General features: G+C 37.2%; 1 protein-coding gene across 1 annotated transcript in view; it reads right to left on the bottom strand.

The window, feature by feature from the left end:
• Positions 1 to 608: 608 nt before the first annotated feature.
• Positions 609 to 21,682, bottom strand: part of acsl3a (acyl-CoA synthetase long chain family member 3a) — a 28,944-nt gene continuing 7,870 nt past the window's right edge. Inside the window, exons 3-15 of the mRNA XM_044120301.1 lie at positions 19,076 to 19,253; positions 15,454 to 15,563; positions 14,917 to 15,055; positions 12,868 to 13,018; positions 11,370 to 11,493; positions 10,313 to 10,384; positions 6,564 to 6,703; positions 6,284 to 6,456; positions 5,019 to 5,093; positions 4,428 to 4,619; positions 4,074 to 4,188; positions 3,144 to 3,301; positions 609 to 3,062 (exon numbers count right to left, since the gene is read on the bottom strand). Of these exons, the coding sequence (XP_043976236.1) occupies positions 2,905 to 3,062; positions 3,144 to 3,301; positions 4,074 to 4,188; positions 4,428 to 4,619; positions 5,019 to 5,093; positions 6,284 to 6,456; positions 6,564 to 6,703; positions 10,313 to 10,384; positions 11,370 to 11,493; positions 12,868 to 13,018; positions 14,917 to 15,055; positions 15,454 to 15,563; positions 19,076 to 19,253 (1,785 nt within the window). The 3' untranslated portion in view covers positions 609 to 2,904. The remainder of the gene's footprint in view (positions 3,063 to 3,143; positions 3,302 to 4,073; positions 4,189 to 4,427; positions 4,620 to 5,018; positions 5,094 to 6,283; positions 6,457 to 6,563; positions 6,704 to 10,312; positions 10,385 to 11,369; positions 11,494 to 12,867; positions 13,019 to 14,916; positions 15,056 to 15,453; positions 15,564 to 19,075; positions 19,254 to 21,682) is intronic.

Below are 21,682 nucleotides of genomic sequence, written 5' to 3'. Positions count from 1 at the left end.
ATTACTAATGAAGCAATTACCATTACCAAATGCTCTTTAACACTTTCGAGAACCAGTTGGGTCTTACTCTACGAATACTTTTATCAGTTGAACTGTTTCTAATGTAAGTTTATCAAGAAAATAATGTCCAGTGCACGCAAAATGTCTTAAACTGTATTTTGACAATGATTATGTCTACTTAGGTTTGAGATCTGAGATTTTTAAAGATTTCATTTATATCTTTTTTATGCTTACTGAACAAAAACATGATTTATAAATATTTGTCAATCATTAGAGTTACACATATATATAATTTCAGTTTGTGAATGACTAACCTATAATTTATTAACTTGTAGACCAGTTCTTAGCAAAAATTCTGTATGACCAGATCTCTTACTTATATTTCTATCATAGAATTGTGTATCAAACTTTTTTTTTTGTAAAAATATATTTCAGCTCACTGTGTTTGACAATTAGAATGACATATTTGCGTTTTCTCCAAATGTGATGAGGTGCAGTAGTCCAAAAATCTTGTATTAGTTACCCTTTCACATGTGTTGAGCTCCATAGAAAACATTTTTTAAATTGATTTAATACAATCATTCACAAAAATGACATGCAATCATATGTAGATTCAACACAAACTTTATTTAATTCATTTGATTTCATTTTTCCAAAAGCAAAATGGCAAATAAATAATAGGATGTGCTCATGTGATGAGGCAAGCCTCATACAAATTTGCTTTCTCTACCTATGTATCCACAAATACAGTCCCGCTGAATATCCACAAACCCTACGTGTGATCAAGTATGATTTAAGAATCAGCTCAAAACAACAAAGGCTTGTTTTAGAATCACCAAAAGGCAACATGTGACAATCTGTGAGGAACACTGAAGTTGGGTCTGTGCGATCCTCTCTATGTCGACGAATTTGGAAAACAGCTTCACTCTGAAGGCAAGCATGACACACTGTGTGCTCTTCCTACTCAGGGGTTACACTGCTGCTTTCTTGACTACTCCACCACAGCACTGTTGACATGGATGTCACATCTCCAGTTGCAGACATGCCGAGTTTTTGGTACACATTTCTCATGATCACAGCAAGGCTATGAACCTTGAAGCAGTTTTTATGAGTAACACCGTGACTATTTTCAACCTGTATTATGAACCCTATTATCTGCTGCTCACAGTCTACATTTTCCATTTGTGCAACAGGTTGAAAAACTCACAACTTCTCTTAGCCCCTTATAGCAGCTACCCTTCATGTCAAATTTTTGTTTTGGTTCTCCATAGCTGGGAACTTTACTTCAAACACACAAAATTTTACCAAATATTTTTGGTCTAGTTTCTAGTGCAAATACTTTAGTACACTTGAAATAAAAATTCAATATTGACAACCGTATTTATTAAAAACAATTTGAAAATGTACTTGCTAGCTAGTTTTGTCTTATTTTAAGTGTACTCAGATGTTTGCACTACAAACCAGAATTAACATACTTGGTAAGATTTAGGGACTTGCCGTGTTTAATGCAGGAGGAGTCATTAAAAATGCTTGTTGATGTACTTTTCGCTCCAGGCAGAGCGGCGGTAGGACCCCAAAGAGTGTTCTGATAACCTAGTTGGAGTGCTGCCAGTCTTATGTAGATATAGTGATATTGGTGCTCAAATTCACAGTTGACCATTATGGATAAGCTTCTGCTTCTCCTTCACACAGGACTCTGATATGTTGCCATGGCAGCATAGAAACAACACAATCGCCTCACAGAAGCCTCATGCTATTTCAAATCAGTTTCTTGCTCCATCGTAATCAGGAGCACATTGCTCCTGCTCTCTTGAAGTCCAGAAAAACAATCTGCCTTCTGGGTTATTATATTTATAATATCTCACTTTTGTCTTAGACTGGCGTAAGGAGTGACCTTAGGTGACACTGAATCCAAATTTCTCTCACCCACAAAATTCCAACAGACAAAATTCTGTTGGAATGCTTGAAACATAATAAACCATGGAAGTCAAAAGCTCTACTTTTACTAGTGTGTTTACACTCCAACCTCTTTTCCACGCATACTGGGAGAGCTTGACTCTTTCATAGTCCTGTTTGAAATCAGCTGCCTTACTTGGGCAGAAACAATACATTTTCCTGCTGCGATCAATTTTTCAAACACAGCAACAACTAAACATTAATTTAGTCTGTTATGCAAGCATTTTCTTTACACTCCCAAAAGTTGTTTTCTATTGCTGTAAGAAAACTCAGGAGATTAAACAAATGTGTATTGTGTTTCTTTAAATTATGAAAGTGTTCTAATAAAGGCTCAGGTCAGATACAACCATTATACAAGAAGAACGTTTCTACTCACATTTGCCCTAAAAAGACCTTGTGCTTTCTGTGTCAGAATGTTCTTTTGTCCCACGATCAGGCGGAGCCACAGTTGGACTGTGGGTGGGAGACAAAATAAACCAAGACAAGAAACCCAAACAACATGGAGACAAAAGGAAAATGAACAAAAATGTTAACTGCCTCCTGACCTGCAGGATAAACAAAGTCAACACAGGAGGAAGCTTAATTATTAAGTTAAAACAAAGAATATAATTAAAATAAACCAATTTTATGAAGCAGCAGACATGAATATATTTAGATCAGAGTTCAACACCTGCTCTGTTTCATACCTCTCATATGCAAGAAGAAACATTTCACTGAAAAACGTTTTTTGTTTTTGGAATAAAAAAAAATCAGTTGCCAAGATCAGAATCTGCAGGTTTCCTCATCAGCACTTGTCCCATGACTCATAACACAATCATAAAGCTATTTCTATGGTTCAATTAGGTCATTGAGAGCTCAGTAACATTATGATTCTGTGGCTGCAGGTGAAGGAGAGAGCAGTAGCAGAGAGAGCTGCTGAGTCAACTGGTGATCTGCTGCTACCAGTTGTTATTTTCCACCATACATTCTCTCAATATCGTCTTTGTAATGTGTCTTCAGCTCCTTGCGCTTGAGCTTGAATGCATCGGTCACCAACCCCGTCTCAGGCGTCCAGGGCTCTGGGCTCAGACGGATTTTGCGAGGAATCTCAAAGCGCTCCAGTTGGGCTATGTTGAAAGGAAGATCATGTTAGCTAGCAACCTGGTTAGGTCCAGCAATATCAGAGGTAGTCTTCAGGTTGCTCTCACCTGTCAGTGCAGCCTCAGTGATGACCTTAAGAACCAGCTCCTCCATGGCCTTACTGTTGCACAGCTCCTCCCATGACCCCCGGATACTGTACTGGCCAGCCAGAGCCAGCAGCTGCTTCTGATTGGGGACCACAAAGCCAATCACGTACGATTCATCACTGCAAAGCAGAAGGGTCACATGAAACAGTGTTGAAGGGAGATGGAAAAAAAAATACAACAAACGAAAAAGGCCCTCAGCAACTGTATAGTGTAATAGTGTAATATACTGGAATAAGGTGATGGAGCCACAAAGATATGCATGCGTGTGCATTATTCCAGGAGAATATGTGTCCTTATAAGGAGCTGGCAGCCACACTTGCCTGAAGTGAGTGTGAACAGATTGTTGAAACTTAAAAATCTGGAGGAAACACTGTGTTAGAGAGCTGAATAAACACTGAAACAACAGAAATATGTTCAGAATAAGAGAAGCTAATCATCATGTTCCTGTTGTGCTTTGCAAAACTCTAACTTTTTTATAATTTGTCACCCCAAAACTACAAACTTCAGCGCATTTCATGGTTACTCTGATACTCCAGGGTAAAATCAAAAGTCCATCTGTATTTGATTTTATTTTAGTATAAATTCAGCTGTTCTCTGAAGGCCTCGTCACTATTAGACAAATGACAGCATTATGAAAGCGAAGGATCACAACATTTAATGGCCTAGTTAAAGTCCACTGCTAACTCTAATGGGTAGCCTGTGTCAAACCCAATCTGACTGACTCTAAACTGCCTGCAATGACGATCACCAAAAAATGCAGATGTACTTTCAATATATATTACCTAAAATATCAAAACTGGCATGTGATATATGACCTGTGATATTTTGATCAATTCATTATTTTATTATAATAATGTTTTTTTAACCGTATAATGTTTCATCAACACAAACCTGTTGGCATAAACACAAATGTTGTCAACCAGAGGGCAGTTTTTCAGCGCGGCCTCCACCTTTCCTAGGGAGACATACTCTCCTGCCTGCAGCTTCACTAGGTCCTTCTTACGATCTGGAACGCAGCACAGGGAGCAGCTTGTAACATGTGCACAAAGAAGCTGAGAGATGTGTGCCAAATTAGCAAATAATTTGATCATTCTTGGCAGAATAATAAAATCTGATTGTTTAAAAGCTTTACCACCACTACTCTAACTAAAAGTGATGAAGTATGTGCTCATTTCTTTTATAAGGAGTGTCTAATCAATTCCTCATCTTCGCCGCACTCCCCAGCTGTCAGGCATGACTTCTCACCGATAATCTCGAGACATCCGTCTTCGTGAATCTCTCCAATGTCCCCAGTGTAGAACCACCGCTGGCCGTTTTCATCGACAAAAAAGTCCTCCTGTTTTTTTGCCTCGCAGTTGTAATATCCCATGGTGATATTAGGTCCACCAACAAGAATCTCTCCCCTGGGATGAGGCTTGTCAGTACTTCGGTAACCGCCTAAGGACAAGGTGAAAGGTCAGCAGATTTGACATTAGGACTGTTTGCTGCAGAACATTTCCTATGACAGTGATGAAGATCATGTCAGCTTTAAATTTTCATTTTGTTTGGCTTGTGAAGAGAGCAGTAAACTCCAGTGGATGCACATCAAGATTTAGCAGAGCACCATAAAAATAAGTTATGAACCCTGACGTGAAATGATGAAAGTGGGAAGAGAACTGTGGTCTGGCTTCCTTACAAGGTTATGGAGAGACTGCAGGGAGCATTCCTACAAGACTAACAGCCAAACCAGCCTTGTAAATTTGGGAATGCTGGAGAGACTGATAGTATAATACAATCTGCGTAAAAGACAGGATGCACGATAAAGAATCATAAGGATGGTCTGTCAGTCCCACTTACCTTCCACCCAGTCTTTGAGCTTGATCTCACAGCAAACCAGCGGCCCTCCCACTCTACCAGTGCTGTAATCCCAGTCTGGAATAGACAACAGGCAAACAAACATAATCAGAAAGCCCACAAGCATGTAGGGCCTGCATTTATTGCCATGGCAACACGACCTCACTTGCCATGGAAACCTCCTCCCAAAGGAGCTGTTACAGCGTAGTGCTTTCCTGACTCAGATGACCACAGTGAATTTGAGTGGCAGTGGGCTGCTTTGCTGGTTTAGTCTTCCTGGGAAAGCCTGATGAAAATTATGTGCTGAAAACCAAAACACTGCTGTGTCTTTGAGAACAGATCTGATGGATAACTGGTTATAGAGAGGTTGTTTTGTGTTTCTACGAACCTATCAGATATGTCTGGATTTTTGAGGGGGGTGTATGCCTTCACTTTTACCAAACAGGATGAACATTTTAGCACTAAAAAACTAAGAGAGAAAACATCAACCCTTCTGCTGCAGCTCCAGATCATATTAGGCCCAGTTTTTTGTTTTATCTTGTCAGTTTAGAGAATTTGTTGAAAAGAATCTAGCTTTTATGAAATAGTGACAGGAAGAAAATGCAGCTGCAAAATGTTGCGTCTGTAGTTCACCGCTGACTACATAGGAGAAACTGTAATGAACAGCAAGAAAATGTTTTAAATCAGAGCATTTTCTTCTGCTAGAGTGATCTAGTTAAAGTCCAATGGAGAATATGTTGCAGAACTGTTGGTCATTCGGTGTAACTTTGTCCTTATCCCACCTGTTCAAGATCCCCTCACTGGCCTCTGGCTATAGACATCAACCCACCACTGACCCTGAGTGATCAGTTGTAGTTGGCCTAAAGTAACAAGAACCCATTTTTCAAAGGTCAATATAAGAAAAATTTATGTAATATGTAATATAACCTTTGTCAGTCATCTACTAGAATAAACCATAAACTCACTGACAGTAAGATGAGGACTGATGAAGCTAATTACAAGGCGCCATGCGGAAATGTAAGCAGTCAGAGCGGAAATCTGCCCTATGAAGAGAAATGTAATGTTCTTATACATTTGAGCTTTGTTATATAACTTCAAGAGAATAATTTAGCTTGAGGGTAGAGGTTATCTTCTGAGGGCAGGGAAGAACAAACCCTCATATCCCCTCTCTGTTGTTCTATTTCAAAACAAATGCTTAACAAATCTAAAGTAATATAAGGTAAATGTGTGAATAAACAGTCTGGACACCGAAAGTCATTTCAGCTTACGTTCGCATATCGTCCCGGCACCACAGGTCTCTGTCAGGCCATATCCTTGACCCACTGGGCAACATAAACACACATTCATGAAGCGCTGTGTGGCGGCAGAAAGTGGAGCTCCGCCTGATAACAAGACTCGTGTTCGACCCCCGAGCAGAGAACGAACTTTCCTGAACACAAGCCTGTTGAAAACAGAAAGTAAAGAGCTCATTGATTTCTGCTAGTGTTAAACTTACATTTCCAAACAACTCATTCAGCGGGACTAGAAATCAGCAGCTCTGCTACTCACCTGTCACACAGTGGTGTGCTGTACCCTTTTGAAAGCTGTTCCAGTTTGTAGTTATATGCTAAAATGAAGAGAGTTCGCTGGAAACTGTTCATCTCCTCCACCTTAGTCATCACATTCTTGTAGATGCGATCCATAATCTCCTGTATTTACGAGACAGCAAAGAGGGGAAAGAAATAAAAGAGACAATATAAAGCAGCACAAGGAGAAATTGCAACAAGATCCAAAAGTCCAGTTTTATATTGAGTCTAAGTTTTTATCCTGTTTATGCACAGAGAGCAGCAAACAGAACATTTTGTTCCCTCCTTACCTTGATTATTGTAATGCTTCTAATATGGTCATGATATAAATTATGCTACACTGCTACAAGCTAAAATGAAGAAAATTAAGGTGTAGATAGTTTGTGTCATCATAGCAGCAGTATTTCTGTTTAAACAAGAAAGCCAAGGAGTGCTTTCTTTTTATTTCCTCCATATACAATCTTTTAAGATACTTATTCTGTCTCTGGGCATTTTTGCAAAATAACTGGGTCCCTGAGGGGATTAGAAATAGTACATGACCACGAGAAACAGAGAAAAAACAAAGTTTCAAGAGAGAATTGTTAAATTAAAATCATGAGAACTGAAGTGTCGACTAATCTCAACCTAAGTCATAAACTTTTACAACCTGACCAAATTGCTCAATTGAGTGATATTTAAGAAACGATGAAAGGATGTTAATTATGTGTGTAGCTGCCATGTGTGGAGCAGAAACCACAAGGGAAAACCAGTGGCATCATAGATGGATGAATGTATGTGTCAGGCAGCTGCCACAGATTAATGAGATGTCATCATTAGGACTTGATAGATTTTTATGTGTGTCTCAGAGTGACAATTGGCATGTGGCCAAGTGTTGCATTGTGCATCTGCTTGGCTTGCTGTTCATATGGCAATCACACATGCCTGATGGTGAAAACCATCTTGATTCACAAGTCGGCCAGAAGGGAAAACATGGAGAGAGAATTGTTGTGCTGTTCATCAAGCATTACAGAAGCCCATGACATCTGTACTTTTTATCTAAACACGTGTTGGACTCTTTACAGTTGTTGTCATCTTGTGAGGAATCTCAACAACGGACATCAACCAAAATCGGAGCTTCACAACCCAAATGTGGGTTGTCAAGAACAACCAATGTTCTTGACAACTGAACAAATGTGGGTTGAAAAAGAACAGCAGAACTAGATATCTGAATTATTTAGAACTAGATATCTGGATTATTTGATTACTTTAATCTATTAACAACATTACATGTCTCAGTGATGAATCTAAGAGGACATAGCATAATGTGTTTAAAATTTTAATGCTGTTCTTTAGATAATATGGATATTGGCAGATAAAAGAATTACTAAAACAGAAGATCTGAACTTGGAAACAAGATTCTAGTTGTTTCATCTCTAAATTCATCCAGTTGTATAATTTAAAGCTTTGCTTTAAAGTCACTGAGCCTAGTGAACCCTTAATGGTAGACATGAAAATGGAGCCACAAATGGACTTGTATAACAAATGTAAGATGCATTTTTCTAAATATAACTATATTGTTTAAAAGAGCAATATTTTTTGCTTTCATTCAAAATTACAAAATTATTTTGCAGCAATGGCTGAGACTGATTTATTTGAATGTTGTTGTTTTTTTTAACCAGCCCAAGGTCAGTGACTTACAAAATGTGCCAAAAACACCAGTAATGATCTCAAGACGGTGAAAACACAAACAAAGCTGTTTATTTAAACAATTACTACTTGTTTTTTAGCCAACGGGATAGCTTAGGGAGCTGAAGATATCTTGATAAGTCCAAAAAAGTGCCTTTTTAGCGAAATGGTAAAGGAACAGTAGAGTGTCCCTAAAAGAAGTTCACAGAGTAATTGGGGGAAAGGATACCAATAAAAAGCAATAAAAAGCAACTGATCCTGGTGGCTGTTTACATGTGTGTGTACAGCTGAGGAGTTGAGAGAGGAAGTAGATGCAGGATCCATGAAGCGGCTAGTTGTCGTATCACAGCAAACAGTTTGGATGTGTGTGCATGCCGTGGGGAAAACCACATGGGGCTTTCTCACGTTCTGTTTACAGATGTGAACGCTTCCATAGACTGGGACCCTGTGGCCTTTACACCACCACCGCTGGGATATGCGGTCTGGTGGGATGCGTCGTCGGGATATGAGAGAGAGGGTGGTGCAGTACAACAGCAAAATGGATTCAGCACTAAGACCTGATATGGTCAGCTTTAAATAAGGTAAGACAAGATATTCAAGCAGACAACATGAGGGTCAATTATTATCCAGTCCTCAAGCAGTTTGGTATTTCATCCATCATATGAGTAAAAATGTGTTATTTAACAGCAGCTCCACTCATTTATTTTGTTATATGTAAAACATTGGAAGGTTTTGCTTTTAATCTACATTGTGTTCCCCGTAGATCTTTATCATAACATAAACTTTCTATCCAATGAACAAAAGGACAAACTTAACTAGTATATTACCTTTTATAAGACTAAACCAAACTAGTCATGCTTATTGAGAGGCATAGGAAAGTCTAACAAATAAAGAAGTAAAAATGTTAAAGTGAAAAGTGCAGCTGCAGTTCAAATCTATAATCTACAAAAATGAAAAGGTATTATGTATTTCATAGGCACATAGTGTCATTTTATAGCACAATCGGGTAACTATGTTACCTTAAGTGATATATCAAATATGATATATGTGTGTGTGTAATGAAAGTGTATATGTTTTGCATGTTTGTGATTCAGGTTGCCCGTGTTGCCCTGCTGGCTGCCTCAGCACCTGCATGCAGGATCTACATGCTCTATATGCTGAAGCACTGAGGTTCCCAACCCAGGTCTTCAGTCCTACTGTGCTGCATCTTTATTATGTTTTCTGCTTCAATACATGTAGATGTTTTAAATAATTTCCCAAAATGCCATTAAGCTCCACAAAAGACAGCCAATGACTGAGTTAAACCCTGTGTGATGAAGTGAGTAATGTTTTCATGACAAGCACAACACATATATTTTATTTTGCGTTTCTCATTTATTTATTTAAGATTTAGTTGGTTTCAGTCTTGATATAAAATAGTTAACTGGGTAAATAAGTTACCCAGTTAACTACATTTGCTAGTTAACTAGCAAATGTAGGTTTTCATGTAGTGTTATGAAAACCTACATTTGCTTCTTCACTCTCAGTCAAATGTAGGTTTTCATAACACTGCTCCTTCTCCTTGTTTTCCTTTCTGTCTCCGTACATTTTGTTCAGTTCAATGGTTTAATCAACTTTTTTTTTTCACCAAAAGAATCTTAAAAATCTAACCAAAAATGTCAACTGGTATCTTAAAGCCGCTTTGTTAATCACTGCAAGTCTCTCCACACATGGGAGTTTATGGGATTTGTTGAAGCCCGTGAAAACAGTTTACTAGCATAATTAGTGGAATTCTTTAAATACTGAAAGAAGTGCATCAAATTTGATTAATTGTACCAAAGCAGAGCATCACTGACTATATTAGGATTCAGAGTATTTACGTCATGTTTAGATAGGCCCAGCAAATTCAGGCCTGCAGGGCTTTTGGACACTAATATTCCTCTGTGGGTTAATGAATAAAGTCTGAGAGAAATTGGATCTTCTTGTCCATGAAGCCAAACTTAATCAATAATTTCAGGAGGACTAAATGAAGGGGGGCTCCAGCAAAAGGTAGGGCCTCCGATGTATGGAGCTGAACTCATGACATACCGGGACAGCTGCCATCAGAGTGGGCTTTAGGACACTGGTGTCTCCCCTGCTTCCTTTCTTGATCTTGGTTGACTATGAGAAAAAACAAATCCAGAAATGTTACAATAGGAACTGATCACAGTTCTGAGTCTGAGCTAAAACAAGGTGAGCATTTAGCTCCATGAATACTTTTTTTTTAATAGTAGTGTTTTAGTTTTTATCAGAGAGATGTTTCTTATTATATATTCTTATTTTCAAAATGCATTGATTTACATGAATAAATATGTATATCGCTATATAGTAGATTTTAACAGGCGTAAACCGATTGCGGTTTTCTGGCAGATTGCTGATCTTTAAAAAGCCAGACCTACCGCAAACAATTTTGGGTGTTTCCAATTTGTTTTGTATAAAATGTTGCTCAATAAAACATTATATTCCTCCATTTTAAAAAAGTCAACATCTAAGTCTCTGAAATAAAGTTTTCTTAAAATTTGACTGTTTCTTAAAGGTTAAAAACCAGACTGTTTTTGTTCCTCTTTATTCTCAAGAGGAATAAAAACAAATATTTATTGTGAATAATTCGGTGAGTTTTGCAGCTTTTTATTAAAGCAAAGGTTGAGTGCTGTCATGGAAACAAACAGCAAACTACTGCAGTGCTTGAAAGGTAACACATCTCATTAAAGTCTATCTAATTAAAGCCTATTAATAATTTAAAAAAATGATTTGCATTTGGTTTATCCACATATCCAAACTGTTATGCACAAGCCATTTATGTAGCACATCATGGGAGAAACTCTAATGAGGACCCTTTTGATGAGCTAGAATGTTGATTTTCATAGCTCTAATTATAATTAGACGGTTGTTATAATCTGTAACATCTAGTTTTGCACAGGAGGTTGTCTTAAAAGTTCAGACTACATCTAATTTTATGACAGTAGTATCAAACAGAGCAAAGAAATAACTAATGTAATATCAACCTCAAATTACCCAAGTTGCATTTTGCTTAATGCTAAAAAAAGAACAATTCCCAACATTGACTGATGCAGGTTACTTCATCATTAGTGCTAGATGGTGTTACCTGGTCAGCAAGTGTTTGAGGTGAAGAATAGCCAATTCGGCAGCCATGAGAAATGCAGACAAGCTCTGCGCACAGCTCAAGCACATGAGCAAGAGGGAGGTACCCGATGTAGGTGTCCTCTTCACTGTGAACACAGAGACAGTGTTCTCCTTTAGAAAGTGATGTTAATTAAAGAAACTGACTTCATAAACCTTTTAAGTCATTTAAAGTAAACATATTTAAAGCTAATTGTAAATTCTTGCATACCGCTGTACCTTACTCATGAAATGGCAAATCTAGAAGAGTGAATCTGTTCAAAGCTTTTTTCTTCTATGAACTAGGGCTGACCGATATGAGCGTTTCATACATGTATGTCAATGTTATTGATAATATGGATAATTATTTATTAGTTTGTATGGGTTAAGTATTTGAAATACTCCCAAAACGGTGGCATGACCGTACATGTTTTATCCACAGTTGGGTTTTTTTTAGTATTATTTTGAAGCCGTTATAAGGCACAGTGGTGAAACATGAAGCTGCTGCTGCGCAGGTTACTCAGCAGGTTGTTTCGATGTTCAAGGTGAGGTGTAGGGTTATTTTATTACCACACACTGTGTTTTGCATAAACAGCAAAAAAATTTAATTTTTTGACTTCTTGCGAATTTTAAGCAAATGTTTCTAATAACTTTTTTTATCGCCATGTTTCTTACTGCTGTCCTTTCTTTAAGGATTGATTACTAATTGTTGTCCTGTTGGCTGTTTATTTGGTGAATTAACTTTTTTACTATGCGCCCTCTCAGATTTTTATTTGCCAAAAATGTTGAACCAACGTATTTTCTTTCTTCTTCACAGCTATGCAGTACTTTCTGTTTGTTCTTCACATAAAATCTTAATAAAATACATTGATGTTTGTGGTTGTGACAAAATGATGAAAAGTTCACAGGGTATGTTCACCTTTGCAAAGTGCTGTGCATCATTTGAATCAGGAGAAAGTTATCATTGCAAATTTATTTTATTTTCTAACAAAAATGTCTTTGATATTGAGGATGTAAACTCTCTAATCTTCATCCACTTCAGTATGACTCCCTTTCACCCAGATTGTTCCTCCATTCATGCTAGACTTCCTCCTGAGCACATTTCCTCTGGACTCCTATCTGTCCCAGGAGAAAAGTCTTGGTTTATCTTTTATTGTAAACAATAGAGCTGCAACATAGTTCTGGTTGCTGAACAGTTTTTTTTTCTCCAGCATACCTCTTTGAAATAAGCAACTGCAATATGTCAAAGGTGGAGTTTGCCACGTGGTTAGTAGACCGCCAGTTAAATTCCCCATACTGATGTTTTGAGAAAGAACTTGTTTTATTATTGAAAATTTTACGTCCAATAATTATCAATAATTTCTATCGCAGCAACTTAACAGAATTATTTAGATGTATTGCAGAATTGATAATCAGCAAATCGACATTCCTGATTCCTGATCTGATAAATTATATACGATAATAGATCATGATAGTATTAGTACCTCAGGTTGGGTATCCTCTCTGCCATCCCTGTAATGCTGGCGATGATGTTGCTATGGGAGATCATGACGCCTTTTGGAATGCCTGTGGAACCACTGGTGTACATGATGACTGCAATGTCTGAAGACAGAGGCTGCTTACGCTCAAATGTTGCTGAAGTGACAGTGAAGACACAAGAACATGACAGATTTGTGTTATGAAACAGTGATTATGTGTGAAACATTATTTACATCATTATTTTTAATTCAAACCAGCAACTAAAACCTGGAAGATAGCCACATCTAGCAAGAGAAGCAGCTGTCTTTCTCCACACAAATCAGAGCTTGTCTAACAGTGGAACAAACCGTATTTGTACTTTCTTCTTGCTCATTTGAGATAAAATCAAGTCCAGAGAATTTGCCAGTGATTCTGAGTAGAGCTGATTAATGGCTTCCTTCTTGTGAGAAGCAGTCTCCTGTTCCATTTAAGGATGCAAGAGATTGTCTTCAAAGACTTTACTGATCGTCCTGCTGTCTGACTGAGCAGACTTAGTGCCATCTCACTTATCCTTTTCTTTTTCCTTTTTTTACTCTGTGATGATTTTCTTTGTCACATTAGTTTCACTCAACAATCTGTCCACAGCAACCGTATGAATTATTTCTCTTTTCTGATCTAGTCATTTGGTGTTAAATTATGTATTATTATCAGCATACTCATTCACTAAATTGTGAGTAAAATCCAGTTGTTTCTGTTTTCTTGTCTTGAGACCTTATTACAAAATGTGCATAAAGAAATATACAAATCTTAAAAGAACAAAAAAACTTGATATATTCCATGCTGCAGTTTTATTGCACTAAAATATTATATGGAAATAGAAACTTTCTAGGTGAAAAAATGTATGTATGAAATACAAAAACCTAAAAAACATTTAGGAGATAACATATTGCAATTGTAATTGTTAATATATACATAGATCTTGAATTTTTTCATGTTGTTAAAGTAATATTATGAAACTGTTTTTTTCCATGTCTCCTAATCTGCAAAGTTTAATATAAATCAAAATAAGAAATTAAGTTGTCAAAAAATCAAACAGAGGATAAACATAAAAGAAGTATCAAAAAGCAACAACCATCTTTCTTCTTACTCCCATCATCAACATCTGATGTCATGTGAAGTTAACAGAGCTGTGTGTAAACATGACTCTCCCCCAGATCCCAGTGTTCTCAACTCCCTTCCTAATCCTACCTCTTTCTTCTTTCTCCCTTTATCTGTCCATGACAGTAGCAGCTGGTCATGTTGTGGATCAGCTGGCTCAAAGGGCTTCAATAAAAGCCGAGCAGGGTGAGGGAAAGGGTTGGGAGGCAATGAGTCTCACATCCATCCGCTAGTACAGGACGTATGGTATCAAACTTAATCTGACACAGATGTCAGGACTTCCTCATTCACATGACCTTACATGACTTCTACCAATTCACCCGCACCCCAATGCCCATTAGAAACCCCATGATGTTTCGTTTGTTACATGAGCAACCGCGTCTGTAAATTGTCAAGATATTTTGAAAATATTACCCAAGCAAAGTAGATTAGAGGGATTAAGTAGGATATGCAGAGGTTTTTAGATGGGTAGCATTACATATTTGTAGAGAAAACAAGAGAAAATGCTTTCATACTGTTTAACACGCATGTGGAAACTTGTTTAGACATCTTTTTAGTAACAGGATCTTCATAAGACAAATGGCCCTCGGTTTACTAGTTTGGTGGATGAAGTTTAACAGTTTGAAGCAGCTTCATCTTGTTCCTTGGAATGAATCATATTTACACATCTGTATGAGGAATAGAATAGAATAGAAATAACCTTCATTGTCTGCCAGTAGGAAAATTCAGTCAAATCATGCAGATTCACAGAAAAGTGTGCAGAAATCCCTTTTTGCTTTGATATTAAAGTTTTTTTTTCTTGTCAAAAATGAGACATTTTGCTGATCGTGATTGATTTGTTGAAACAATAAAAAGGGAAAAACATCTATAAGGGTGAGTAATTTTTTATAAACACTGCACACGATCACACAATGTACCTTTATTTGGTCTGGCTCCCAGCTTCTGAACAGTGGCCATGTTGTAGATGCTGATGCCCCGTGGAAAGCCGGGCCATGTGGTCGGTGTGTTGTCCACTACGATGATGTGTTGCAGCCTCGGAACTTCAGCTAAGATCACCTGACACACACATACAAAGCAACAGCAAAGAAATGCATCAACAAAACTATAAGGGCTCCATATCACCACCAACATTACTTCAATATAGCAATTTCTGCACAAAGCAGTGAAGCAAATATTTAGAAAAAGATAAAAGGATCTGTTATCAGAAACATATCCAGATATGGAATAATTGCCACTATTTATCATTTTTGAAAATATCAAACCTGCATTGCAGTTACACAGCGAAATAGGAATGGCAGTACATACAGCATGCTGTCGTTCTGCTCAGTCACAAGGTGTCACTGCAGTTAAGCCTGAACTGAAGCCCTACATCAGTCACCATCACTGTCATGGAGGCTTCATTCCTCTGTGTTATGAGAGCTAATAAAAATGTTCTCATCTCTTGAAGCTCTAACCTTCAGTCTGGTCTCCAGGAGTTCTCTGCTGGTTATAATGTGGGTGACTTGAGCCTCATTCAGCCCATGAGCGATGGCTGGACCTCCCAGGGTGGAGTACAGTGTAACCACTGAAACATAAAATGATCACCTAAAAAGTTAAACTGACCACAAAAACAGTAAGCACACTTAGGTCAGCTAAACATGTGAAGGAAGTTTATGTATCGTCATCACTTTCAGTAAGTGCATGTGAACCAATACGGAAATAAAATCCTTGACTGGAAGATGTGTGACGATGCACAATGTACGTGCCCTGAGTCAACACAGCTCAGAGGATTGGATTTGACCTCTTGCCGTCCACAAGCAACTGAGCTGAAGGACCACAAGCTCCCATTGTCTGATAAGCAATCTGTAGAAAATGTAAACAGTGTTAGTATGTGTGTGAGGCGGGCCTACGTCTTAACTAAGAGCACACATAAGACAGACTAATGGAATGCATGACTGCAGTCGCCTAACAGTGGAACTAAAAGATCTGCATACCCCTATTTTTGTAATGTAAATAAAGAGAAGCTGAAAAATAATATTTATTAATAATATTTTTTACCACATTATGTGACATTTATGCTGTACAAATTAGATGAAAAACTAATCAATCTGTAGGAAGGAAGGAATAGAAAATTGTATTTATGTAAGTATGCTTATTTTTTTACTAAAACTTTGTCAAATCATCGCTGGAGTCAACTTAAGTACCAAACCTTTTTGATTGGAGTGCGTCAACTTGTTTTGAAATATCTGCCTCCTCTGCCTTACAAAACAATTCAATTAATTTTTGGAGTCTTGTTAGAATCCACCAAAACATATATTTTTCTTTCATGAAGTATTTTTTTTTCTGATTTGGAAGGATACTTTGACCATCTGAGATGAGGAAATATCAAATCCTCTTATGGTTTCACACTGAAAACTAATGGTTTTGGAACATAAACAAATACAAAACATACTTCAAAAGGTTCTATAAATCATTTATAGAGAACTTGCAAAGGATGACAGTGTTGGTGAGAGGAATCCAGGCTCTATGAGAGAGAGGAGAGAGCAGCAGCTTGTAAAGTCTTTTAATAATATCAGAACAAGACAGATATATAAAGAACATGAAGAATCGAATAGCTCTCCTTTTCCCACTGACTGGGGAGAAGGAGAAAAAATAACAAAATTGAAAGCAAAAGATTGAAAGTGATTGGAGGAATCAACAGAAGATACAGAGGAAGTCAGCCTGACACACTGTACCACTCTCTAACCCCGTGTTCCTCCTCTGACACACAGCAGTTTGGGAGTTCTGACTTCACATTTTTGCGTCATGGAGTCTTCTGCTTCCTGCGCTGTTACTACGCCTGTGTCTGTGTGTATGTTTGCATGTGTGTCTGAACGAAGGCCGTGACACCTCCAGCCGTGAGATCTAAACACTCAAATGGACCCCAGATTAACACGGTTGCTCACGCCCACACACCACTTAGAAAAATATTGTAATGCAGGAAGCAAACAACAAGAAACAGAAAAACACACTGCAAATCGTAGCTCAATAAGAGCTCCATTATTCAAAACTGATTTTCTTTTTTTTTTTAAGCTGTGCATGTGTTGCAGGCTGTATGTTGGTTGTTTGACACATGTGTGGAATGCACACACACACACACACACACACACACACACACGCACACACCCACACACACACACACACACACACACACACACACACACATCCAGTGTTTGAGTTCACTGGGGGCCTTGGCTGACTCCGTGGTGCCTCTGTCAACATCAGATGCTCACGTAGGCCCTCTCACCCTCGTTCTGACGCCATCACCCCTCACTTGCCTTGTCCTGTTTTCTCCCCACTGTTGCTCTTTCCAACCCTTGACTCCTCTCTGTTCCCCTCGCTATGTATTATAGACTGCCTCTGGCTTTTTCCATAGTCCCTGCATTTGTTTGCAAAGACAGCAGTGTCCTTTACAAAGATGCTTTCTCTGCTCATACGGACACCATATTTTAAAGGAAGCATGACAGTTTAATGGAGCCTAAACCACAGCGCATGGACAAAATGAAAGTCACTTTGTGGACAATCAAAACAATTTAATGAAGTGCCGCTCACACTTAAACTGAACACATAAACTAAAAGGCACATTATTCTTCAACACAGAACATATTAAAGAATAAATCCGGCCAGCGTCCCTAAGGGGGAAAATTCACTGAGTGAAAAAGTTTCTTATTTTAAAAAAAAAAATGGAACCTAATATTAAGTGATTACTTAACCTGACAAAACAAACCATTTCCAGTTAACCATGTACTATTATTTTTGTCCTGCTCTATTACAAAAGAGAATCCACAAAATTACAATGAGTTTTTTGGTTGCAGGGTAAACAGATAAGTTCAAGGAGTATAAGTGCTTTTGTGAGGCATTGTACACTCTAGAGACTCTGTGTTTAAAAAATTACTTAGAGGAAGAAATATATGAGAGAGGGAGCGCACAAAGGAGGAAAAGTAGGATATTTATGTAACAGTGAAGCAGAAAGGACAGACTAACCTCCTACTGTTTCAGCTGGGCCACTGATTTTATTTTTGTTGCAGTGGAAACAATAACATGTGCAGATGTACAACCACACAAATGCAACAGAGTTCAGACGCTGTACTCTTGAAAGTACAGCGTCTTTGGAAAGCTGCTAAGTGAAAAAATGTCCGACAGAGCAACACAAGAGAAATACAGAAAGTCAGAAGAAGTAGCTGTAATGCTGTTAGTTAAAAGGATTCACAATGTGAGTAAAAATGAAACTTTGTTGGCAGGTGCTCATCGTTTTGTTTGGATAAATTTTAATTCATTAAAACCAAAACCAATTCAAGAGCAAACAAGAACCACATTAAATTGATGAGAATAGAGGGAGGGGGAACTCATACAAAAATATTGAAACAGTAGATTCACTTTTTTACTTTTTTAGAATTTGTTTTGTTGTCTTTACCCTTTTAAATACGCGGAAAAGAGTTTTTGACTTGTTTAACATTTAAACTAAAACCAAACAAAAATAAATAAATGTGACTGTCTAAACATTATGGGAGAAAAAGAAGAACAAGACACATTATGATCATTAGAGAATACACTATTTCATTCTTGTGTTAGAAAAAAGTTGTAATAGAAACAAGAACAATTCAATAAAGTAGAATATTATTGAAAAGCTATTTTAGGAACTTTATCACTAAGTTACACATATTACCATATATAGATTAATTACACACAGATGGATGTTTTTAAGCCCAATAAAGGCTTATTTTTAAAAACAGAAATGAGAACATAACAAAAAGCATGTTTAATACTTGTTTAAAGTTTTTGTTTTCAAAATGTATTTCGAATATGACTGTAGAATAAATCTTTACATTTCTCCATTTTAACCTTCAGTGATTAGATTTTTCAATCCTGAGGCCTAGAGTCACATACATGACATCTTCCAGCTAAGTTTTCTTTATTCCTTTTAATTCTTAAATATGAGGCTAATTTACAATAAAGGTAAACAGTTATCTCTAAAACATCTGATAACATTGCTATTTTTTGATTTAGAAATACAGACCTTATGGCTTCCTGAAATCTCAGCATTCAGAGTGAACTTACATGGGAAGTTGTATGCAAAGCAGGCCTGGGCAGCTATCAGCCACTCCGCTCGGGTCTCACAAAAGATGGCGATGTTGGTTTTCGGCTGCTGACCCAAAGATGCCAAACCATTGCCCAGTTGAGTCGCTGCTGTCAGAGCCTCTTTATAGGAGAGCCAGCGGTACTCTCCAAGGACTACCTGCATGTATCATACATGGAAGCAATAAAGGATAGTAATGGAAAGTTACTACTGCGTTAATCTCCACACAGCATAGGCAAGTTAAATTTAATACATTTCAAGACATAAAATAGCCCCTACAGGTTACATAAAATTGACAGCAAATTCCTCCCCAGATGCCTGAAATGTCGTATGGTGACCTTGTACACATTCTTTAGAGTCACCCAATTATAGATGAATGTTGGAAATATAACATTTAAATATTCTCAAGGGTTGTTGGAAAACAAATTGAACATTACCCAAAAATATAGATTCTGGGGGAGCCAATATGCCCTAAAGTGACCTTCTATGAAAAACAAAAACAAGACAAAACAAAACAATATCTCCTATTTTGAAGTACAGCAGTAAAGAAAATGTATGCTGGTGTCTTACTGAAAGCCTGAAAGGATATTAAATTATGTGAGAGGGAAAAAGGCAGCATTTGGAAAAAATATGGGGCATCTTTACAGATATTCTACCTTCTCTAGATTCAGCTGACCATAGCTAAATCTAGTGATATCAGTGTGAATCAGTGATATGAGCCTTCATGGACCAGGTTCAAATTACTGTAGCTATGCCCTGTGCAAATTCTTTGAAAATATAAATATATTGACTGATGTACATTCACATATGAGTGTTGAAAATGGTATGACTGTGTATGTGCATAAATGCATGTAAAGTGAGAACTATGTAGGAAGTATAAATGGGTGTGGGATGGGAAAGGAGGTTATTTGTTTTTTGCTTGTTTCCTTTCCCTTTTCTTCTTTTTGTTTTCTCAGATGTTCAAATTATTCTTTTATGGTGATTAAAAGGTTATACATTTGTCTGTGTTCCTACTGGAAATATTATGTCCTAATACTTACCATACACCAAGAATATTAATAAATATAAATCTTAAAAAGAAACATGAATACTTCTAATAGTCTGTCCTGCAGAGCGGAGATTTAAACAGGGTAAAAAAAGCTAGCCAGTTTGCAGCTGTGCAGCTAAATCCCTAACCTTGACAGAATAAATCTGGGTCAGATAGTCACCTTTCAGCATGACACCGACCTCAAGGTTGCAGCTGAAACAACAATGCATGTAAGAGGTTTTGTTTAAAATGCTTTATTTTTTTGTGTAAATACTTTTTTCTTATTTAATATGCAGGTCTAAAAGATATCTTTGATTGACTGAAAGTAATGGGATTGGCAGGGTTTTCAGAAAAACAGCAGAATGCAATTTACTGGCAAAGATCAATGATCCAAAGATCAATAATGTATTTTTAATAAAGCTTTTAGATTATGCATATTTCTATAAATTGAAATTACATAAGATTGAGTTTTATTTAATTTGATCTTTAAGAAAGCTTCAGCAAGTAAACTTGGAACAAGTCATTCACTTAATAGGTACTATTAACCGAAAAATTAAAGCCAAAACAGTTTCACTCTTTTTACCACAACTCAATGTGCACTGAGTTATGTTCTTCCTCCAAAACTCACATTATAGAAGCAAACTATTTTGCATAAATACTCTTCTGTCTTCTGTTATCCTCATGCCCCTACTCTGGACATTACCTTTAAACACCCACTCTAAATGCTCACAGCAAACAGATCCTGCACGTTTAGTGAGGTTATACTGACTCCTATTGGTTCATTAATGCTAGTGCAGACACAGACAGAATGTTTACTCATTAGAAAGGATTTATACTTGCTGGATGGATTCAAAACTTGAGAAATAAATAGTTAAGGCATTTAGACCTGCAAAACCAAGTGAGTATTAGATGGATTAAAAGGATCAGGCTGGTGGGATTAGTGTTGGAATTCAGGGGCAAATCCCTGAACGTCAAAGTTGGGAAACTTCTGATTTGTACTCATTCCACTGCACACAAAAACAATATAACTTTGCCTCCTCACTAATTTCTCTTAATATTTTAAATTTCAGTATGAGTTACATTAACAACAACATGTTTGACATAGTAGAGCAGCAAAAGCTGTGATCATTTAACTAGATTAAACAAAAACAAACATTGTGCGAGAGATACGGTCTGTTTAGGGAGACTGTGCTTCTCAACTCACGATGTAAACAGTTCTCTAGAGTTTATTTATCACATAATTCCACTAAAATCCATAAGAGAAGATTTCACCTACGTACTTTAAACAATTTAAACTCCCTGACACCTTTCCTTGTACTCAACAACTCTGTTCCCTTTTATATTTTCTTCCTGTCATGTCTGTTTTCAGATACTAAGTAAATGTACTACTTTATGTATTACATATGCTGGAATAACCTGAGAGTTTTCCATCAATACAAAATTAAAATTGAAGTTAATTACAGCTCTATTAATTATTAGCTGATGCCCTACATGAAGTCAGGGGTAACTAACTAGGATTACAATGAAACCTGAAGGACAGTCTGTACAAGATGGATGTTGA

Source organism: Gambusia affinis, linkage group LG06 (assembly GCF_019740435.1).
Source record: "Gambusia affinis linkage group LG06, SWU_Gaff_1.0, whole genome shotgun sequence".
NCBI lineage: Eukaryota > Metazoa > Chordata > Actinopteri > Cyprinodontiformes > Poeciliidae > Gambusia > Gambusia affinis.
The sequence above is the reverse complement of the archived record's forward strand: the minus strand, read 5'-3'. Positions and strand labels throughout refer to the sequence as shown.